At 47.1% G+C, this 8,236-nt stretch overlaps 1 protein-coding gene across 1 annotated transcript; it reads left to right on the top strand.

The window, feature by feature from the left end:
- Positions 1 to 697: 697 nt before the first annotated feature.
- On the top strand, positions 698 to 6,534 carry LOC129831718 (dipeptidyl peptidase 1-like). The gene is made up of 8 exons (XM_055895109.1): positions 698 to 1,030; positions 1,313 to 1,458; positions 2,537 to 2,697; positions 3,232 to 3,387; positions 4,230 to 4,348; positions 5,114 to 5,245; positions 5,336 to 5,568; positions 5,682 to 6,534. The coding sequence occupies exons 1-8, from the start codon at positions 871 to 873 to the stop codon at positions 5,946 to 5,948; spliced, it is 1,374 nt and encodes a 457-aa protein (XP_055751084.1). The 5' UTR covers positions 698 to 870; the 3' UTR covers positions 5,949 to 6,534.
- The last annotated feature ends 1,702 nt before the right edge of the window (positions 6,535 to 8,236 follow it).

Raw genomic sequence — 8,236 nt, 5'->3', positions numbered from 1 at the left:
TTTACCATTCATTTCTATTGGGCACAACATTATCTGAAACACGCCCAAACTGAACTGCAAATGCATCCAACAAGTTGTAGAGTCACAATCTTGATGTAGTCATTGCGTGCTGGGAAATATGGGACCAACTACTTTACTTTACTGAATTTATTGTCCCTGTGGGGGACACTTTGTCTTGGTATCACGTTTAAAATGGTATTCAAGAAAAAGGACAATGCAGTAGACATTAAATTCACAAATTTTAAAAATACTAAACTATTTTATAAGAATCTTTAGGGAGGTCAATTTTATGCCTACCTTTTTGGAGAGAAAAAATATGACTTTCTCTGAGCAATTGTGTTAGTGTAAAATATTATAATTTCCTTTTATTTGCATACAATATAGCTCAATAACACTTTATTGACCCTAACTCTAACCCTAACCTTAATCCTTATACTAAATCCTTATAAACTCAGCAAAAAAAGAAACGTCCTCTCACTGTCGACTGCGTTTATTTTCAGCAAACTTAACATGTGTAAATATTTGTATGAACATAACCAGATTCAACAACTGAGACATAAACTTTTCTGGAGGGAATGGCCCTTGCCCTCACCCTCGGATCCAACAGGTCCCAGACGTGCTCAGTGGAATTGAGATCCGGAAGCAAGACGCAGCGAGAAAATCACAGCAGCAAGACACAGCGAGTCACGTGAGAAGCTGGTGGGTCATATGACCGAAGGGAAAGTTCCTTCTGCTTGTATAAAAGCGCAGAGGACATAACACTGTCTCGCAGGTGCATCGAAGTACAGGGAAACATAGTCTACCTTTTTCTAGTTGTGCTTATACGTAGACTATAAATATCTGCGTAGTTCTGTAACGTGGTGTGACGCGATGAAGGTGAGCGGTGTGTTGTTGTGTGTGTTCCTGATCTGGGTGGAGGGCTCCCAGGCTGATACCCCGGCCAACTGCACATATGAAGACCTGTTGGGCTCCTGGGTGTTCCAGGTATCGAAGGGAGGACAAGACAAAAGTATCAACTGCTCTCTGATGGGTAAGAGCTGGAAATACGGAACAACCTCACGCTTTAAGCAATCAAGTTGGCTATGTAACAAACTTTTAATTGGTTCGAGTGTTAACTTGACCCGGTAGTCTGCTGTTGCCTTTGTCTGTAGGCTATTGTTTGTGCTTTTGTAACAATGATACAATGCTTGATACAACTTTCACCACTGCCCAATGTTAATGTCTACCCTGTTTTACTTTGCAATACAGAAGAAGCCTAAAGTTTAATTTAATTAATTACCGAAATGTCTCTCTGTATGTTTAAAACAAAAAGACACCATTGATAAGTCGATAACGGTGCACCTGGAGAAGCTGTCTGTGGCCGTGGACGACCTGGGGAACACGGGATTCTTCACCCTCATCTACAATCAGGGCTTTGAGGTTGTCCTCAATGACTACAAGTGGTTTGGCTTCTTCAAGGCAAGTTTAAGCTCTCACTTGTGTTTCATTCAGGATTACACTTTAGTCTATAATAGTATCATACTACGATCTCTGTCAAGAGGTCTGGAACATTTTTGGTGGATATGGAATTACATTGTCATTATATCTCCAGCCTGTAGGCTACAGAAAAGGCCACATACCTGTTCTACCATGTCCTTTATCTGCTAAAAGGGATTTTAATTGGACGTTGAAGTGCTGCACAGATGTTTCTATAGCAGGTCTCTGAAGAGGCATGCTGGGAATGGACAAGCTAAATATTTTGCACCCTTGCCTTTGACAAAGTGGGCACTGCTTATCAAAGGGTGGCATCAGCTCTCACCTAAAAAGCCCATATGCCACTGGTTGAGGGGAATTGTCATTGTTTTTGGGCAGAATTGTGAGGTTGTATGTGTTTGAGGTACATCTTCGTCCGTTTAGCTCAGTCAATGCCATCAATATTCCACCTAATGAGTGGGCCGGCTGCGATGGAAGTCCTCGTACCTTGTAGCTTTGCACATTACGTTTCAGAGACATGGCTGGTCACCGTTCCTGTAATTGCAGGGCTGGCGGTTCAATCACTTATCTGGCTCTTACATTTCAGTTGATACATTGATGCTTTCAGGCTCGTGTTTCAAAGTTACTTTCAGTGTTGTGTTACTTTTCATTCAGGGTTATATTTCGTTTTGCTTTTTCACGTGACTTCCTTGTGACGATCAGGGGAAATGTTCAGTGTTGTCCCTCCTACATGGTAGAGCTGATGTCTGCAAGTCACTTGTACTTCCTTATTGAAACTGTCTGGACTTGTTTCAGCACAGTGACACACCACATGCTTCACTGGAAAAGCCCATTGCTAGTTACTCACTGCTGTTCATAACGCCACTGTCTGCTCTCTCTCTCATATTGAAAGCTGTTGTCAGGGTAACTGCCACATCCACTTGCATAAAACATCACTGACTTGTTGATCTTCTGCTTTTTAATCTCCAACTCTGGACATAAAGATTCAATGTGATTGTCCTCTTTCTACACAACACACAGGGAAGCCTTGTACACAGACTGATTGTTCTCCTCTCTGTTCCAGTACTCTGAGCAGGGCTCTGAGGTGACCAGCTACTGTGACCAGACTCTGCCAGGCTGGGTCCATGATTCTCTGGGGAACAACTGGGCCTGCTTCACTGCCAAGAGGGTTGTCCCAATAGCCCCTCGCTCCGTACACACACACCGCTACCACCCCAATGACCTGTGAGTAGCCTCAGGGTTTTATAGCAGGCTTGACACACTCTGTGCCCAATAATAATGCTCTCCAATAATCACATGTGTTTTCACATTAAAGTCCTATAGTTGGCTAGAAGGCTATTTTTCATCCATGGTCCCATTTTAGTGTGAGCATTGCTCATATTGAAAAACAAGCAGTCTGCTTAGTTTTTAGACTCTTTTACGTTGTCTGTCAGTCACTGATCGTGTGTCAAGTGTGAATCATGTGTTCTGGTCTGAGCAGTGCTCTCTCCCTCTGGCTGTTCTAGTGCGCCTGTGTTTGTTCTGTTTTCCTTCCCTCAGGCTGTGTCGGTCTGTTTACTCATGTGGGGTCTGTTTACTCATGTGGTGTGTATGTCAAATTGTACTTATAAAGCCCTTTTTACATCAGCTGATGTCATGAAGTGTTATACAGAAACCCAGCCTAAAACCCCAAACGGCAAGCAATGCAGAGGTAGAATCAGTCTTTGCTCCTCCCCCAGGTAGGTGTCGGTCTGTTTACTACTCTCTCCCCTCCCCCAGGTTCCTCCAGAGGTCCTACAAACACAACCTGGACTTCATTGACTCCATCAACGTGGCCCAGAGCTCCTGGAAAGCCACGGCCTACAGCGAACATGAGACCTACACTCTGCAGCAGCTAATGCACAGGGCTGGGGGACCAGCCTCACACATCCCCAGGTACAGTCACTCACTTGGGAAAATATGTATTGAAACAGGAATTCTATTATGAAACTCATTTTGGCGAACTTCACACAAGGAAGAAGCAGGATGAGTGTGTCAGATGTGAGATGTGTAACTTCTGAAAGGAAAGGGTGACAATCAGGGACTTTGTTTTTTTTAAGTGGGGGGGGGGGGGGGCATTTATAAAAAAAATATCTAGTCACACTCCACACAGCCTACCTGACCGCTCAGAGGTGTCCGCATGGTCCTAATGCACACCGTTGCCTCATTTTGTATCACAGTACAAACTGGGGGTGACAGAAGCAATTTCATAATGTGGGAGGGACAGAGGGACAGTTGCGCCCCTGGAGAGAATAGTCATGGCAGATGAGGCCAAGACTAGAGGGTTCTGTTTGAGGATAGTGGAACACTGTCTCTGGCCCCAACTCGTCCAGACTGCTCTGGAATGACGGATGGTAAGAGGCACTCTGTACAAGGACTTACAAATGCCTGAAGTTTCTCTCAACCTCCAGCTGAGTTGTGTTTTTCTCTCCACTTGTTCACCCCCCCCTCATGGATTTTAAAGGAATGGTTTGGTGTCAGAAATATGGTGGGAACTAAGTACAGTTATTGCTGTGACACCAATCCATAGTGGGGGGGGGGGGGGGGGGGGCAGCAGCTAGTGATCACCTCAGGAGACAGTGGGGAAGAGATCACATTGGTGGTGGTCAGTAGCTATGAAACAGGACTCTAAAACTGAGGTAGTACCTAAAGGTGTTAAATAGGAACACTCATTTTGGATTCATTGCAAAAAACGTCCATGGTGTACCCTTATTGTATGAGTCTATGCTCCTCCCCAGACGTGTTGGCCCCGCCCCTGTGACGGCAACGCTAGCCAAGATGGCGGCCGGCCTCCCTGAGCGCTGGGACTGGAGAGATGTCAACGGAGTCAACTACCTCAGTCCTGTCCGCAACCAGGGTAACGCACACCGGGTCAAATACCTACACTTGTCTATTGTGACTCTTGGCAATATGTCTCCTCTCCCAACCTCGGTGTTTAATGTTCAGCCTGTCTGCTGTGTCTGAGGCCTTAGGAATGTCCTCTACAGGTCATGCTGTACCGCTGCCTCTCCTAGTTAGAGAATTGCTAAATCAGTGGTCCCTCCTGGATTATAGTGGCCAATGTTCCCATCTCAACCCCATAGACACAGCGCGCTGGTGTGTAGTGAGTTGTTGCATAGCTGGCTGAGAGGGCAACGGCAGGGCTGGTATTTAGGAGCTCTGCTGAGGGGTTTTACCAGCTGTGTGAGGATGTGGGGCTTTCTGCCCTCCCTGAAAGGCTCTGCGTGGCCGAACAGCATTTACTGCAGAACTATTGTGAAGGAAGTGAGTTTGTTTATACAGGATGTACCACCTCCCGTCAAACAATCATGTCAATGCAGAACTATACGGAGCCCTCTGCGTTGTTACAATTTGAGATGTGGTACGGAGCTTCATTTAGCCTCTGCGTACCTCCGGAGGCTCCACAATTGCGTCACACCCTCCATACGAAGCCGCCGACCACATTTTCGTCTCAAACATAAATTGGCTTTTAGGGTTCATTCCCACAGAACTAGTTGCAGGTTAAAGATGATCCACGGACTGCTTGACCGGGTGTCTGTTTCTTAGTGGTGACTGATATTGCAGTGAGGTTTTTGATTGGTTGTGACAGTGCAGGGTTTGATTGCTACTCTGTGGGTTCCAGCTTCGTGTGGTAGCTGCTATTCCTTTGCTTTAATGGGAATGTTGGAGGCTCGTGTCCGGCTCCAAACCAACAACACCGAGACTCCCATCTTCAGCCCACAGCAGGTCGTGTCCTGCTCCCAGTACTCCCAAGGTAATGAGCGAGCACACACTGCATAATTGTACCTCGATGGTGTTTGTGTATTTCTCCCATATCTATGCCCTCTTACTTCCTCCCCCTCAGGTTGTGACGGTGGTTTCCCCTACCTCATTGGCAAGTACGTCCAGGACTTTGGGATCGTGGAAGAGTCGTGTTATCCATACGCTGGGACAGATTCCCCGTGTGACGTTCCCGATGGCTGTCTCCGCCACTACACTTCGGACTACAGCTACGTGGGAGGGTTCTACGGAGGCTGCAGCGAGTCTGCCATGATGCTGGAACTGGTCAAGAACGGCCCCATGGGGGTGGCCTTTGAGGTGGGACACACACACGTTGGTTTGTGCATTGGCTAGCTCTATATGAGTGATGGCCAGTATTAGTTTGCTAAGTCAAAATGGCCAGCTGTATTCCTCACACTGTTCTCGTCCAGGTGTATCCTGACTTCATGCACTACAAGGAGGGTATCTACCACCACACGGGCCTCCATGACACCAACAACCCGTTTGAGCTGACCAACCACGCGGTGCTGCTGGTGGGCTACGGCCAATGTCACGTCACGGGTCAGAAGTTCTGGGTGGTGAAGAACAGCTGGGGGACGGCGTGGGGCGAGGGGGGCTTCTTCAGGATCAGACGGGGGTCTGACGAGTGTTCCATCGAGAGCATTGCTGTGGCAGCCAAGCCCATCCCTAAACTGTGAGGGTCTACGGGGGTAGGAGGGAAAGGGTTAATCTTTAGGCCTTTTCCCAATTGGAACCGAGCCTGAGGTCTACAAAGGCTTATAAATGTAAAGTTTTAAATGGCTGGGACGTTGTCAGATATAATCGGTAACTGTAATTGTTCACCACGCTCGCTAGACTGTCTGATTCTTGCCATGCCAGTCAGCTGCAATTTTGGGAATGATGCCAAAAGGGAACCTGCTATAATTTCCTATAACTGGGATTTGTAGTTTTATTAGTAGTTAGTCAGGTGATTGATGGTATGGCAGAACCTCTGCTTTCTGTAATCTCAGGGGAGACTGTCCTGTGATCTGAAATATATACTCTGTTGCTAGTCATCTCTATACTGTACTATCTCTCTGATGCTATAAATTGGAGTCTCCAGGGAATGTTCAAAGGGACTCATTATGTTTGAAGGGAAACAGTATATTCAATGTTGGTGCCTTTTTTTTCTCACTTCAGAAGTGGTTGCCTTTCATTAGAAATGTCAGTTTTCCAATAAGATTACATCATGCACAGATTGTCTGCTTAAAATTTGAAAGAAAATAAAGTATGTTTTTAAATCTTTTCAGTGGTGCTGACTTATATACTGACAGCTTAAGCTTTATCCGTGTGTGTGCATAACTTCTAAACTCGGCAAAAAAAGAAACGTCCTCTCACTGTCAACTGCGTTTATTTTAAGCAAACTAAACGTGTGAATATTTGTATGAACATAAGATTCAACAACCTGAGACATAAACTGAACAAGTTCCATAGATATGTGACTTACAGAAATTGAATAATGTGTCCCTGAACAAAGGGAGGGGGTGTCAAAAGTAAGTCAGTATCTGTTGTGGCCACCAGCTGCATTAAGTACTGCAGTGCATCTCCTCATGGATTGTGCCAGTTCTTGCTGTGAGATGTTACCCCACTCTTCCACCAAGGCACCTGCAAGTTCCTGGACATGTCTGGGGGGAATGGCCCTAGCGCTCACCCTCCGATCCAACAGGTCCCAGACGTGCTCAGTGGGATTGAGATCTGGGCTCTTCGCTGGCCATGGCAGAACACTGACATTCCTGTCTTGCAGGAAATCACGCACAGAACGAGCAGTATGGCTGGTGGCATTGTCATGCTGGAGGGTTTTGTCAGGATGAGCCTGCAGGAAGGGTACCACATGAGGAAGGAGGAGGTCTCCCCTGTAACGCACAGTGTTGAGATTGCCTACAATGACCACAAGCTCAGTCCGATGATGCTGTAACACACCGCCCCAGACCATGACGGACCCTCCACCTCCAAGTTGATCCTGCTCCAGAGTACAGGCCTCGGTGTAACGCTCATTCCTTCGACAATAAAAGCATATCCGACCATCACCCCTGGTGAGACAAAACCGCGACTCGTCAGTGAAAAGAGCTTTCTGCCAGTCCTGTCTGGTCCAGCGACGGTGGGTTGGTGCCCATAGGCGACGTTGGTGCCAGTGATGTCTGGTGAGGACCTGCCTTAGAACAGGCCTACAAGCCCTCAGTCCAGCCTCTCTCAGCCTATTGCAGACAGTCTGAGCACTGATGGAGGGATTGTGTGTTCCTGGTGTAACTCGGGCAGTTGTTGTTGCCATCCTGTACCTGTCCCGCAGGTGTGATGTTCGGATGTACCGGTCCTCTGCAGTTGTTACACGTGGTCTGCCACTGAAGACGATCAGCTGTCCATCCTGTCTCCCTGTAGCGCTGTCTTGGGCATCTTGCAGTACGGATATTGCAATTTATTGCCCTGGCCACATCTGCAGTCCTCATGCCTCCTTGCAGCATGCCTAAGGTACGTTCACACAGATGAGCAGGGACCCTGGGCATCTTCCTTTTGGTGTTTTTAGAGTCAGTAGAAAGGCCTCTTTAGTGTCCTAAGTTTTCATAACTGTGACCTTAATTGCCTACCGTCAGATATCAGCCCCTCCACTACAGTCACTAGACGGTGCTATAACCTCCGATATCAGCCCCTCCACTACAGTCACTAGACGGTGCTATAACCTCAGATATCAGCCCCTCCACTACAGTCACTAGACGGTGCTATAACCTCAGATATCAGCCCCTCCACTACAGTCACTAGACGGTGCTATAACCCCAGATATCAGCCCCTCCACTAGTCGGTGCTATAACCTCAGATATCAACCCCTCCACTACAGTCACTAGACGGTGCTATAACCTCAGATATCAACCCCTCCACTACAGTCACTAGACGGTGCTATAACCTCATATCAGCCCCTCCACTACAGTCACTAGACGGTGCTATAACCTCAGAT

This window comes from Salvelinus fontinalis, chromosome 33, assembly GCF_029448725.1.
Source record: "Salvelinus fontinalis isolate EN_2023a chromosome 33, ASM2944872v1, whole genome shotgun sequence".
In the NCBI taxonomy this organism is placed as follows: domain Eukaryota; kingdom Metazoa; phylum Chordata; class Actinopteri; order Salmoniformes; family Salmonidae; genus Salvelinus; species Salvelinus fontinalis.
This window is presented reverse-complemented; position numbering and strand designations above follow the sequence as displayed.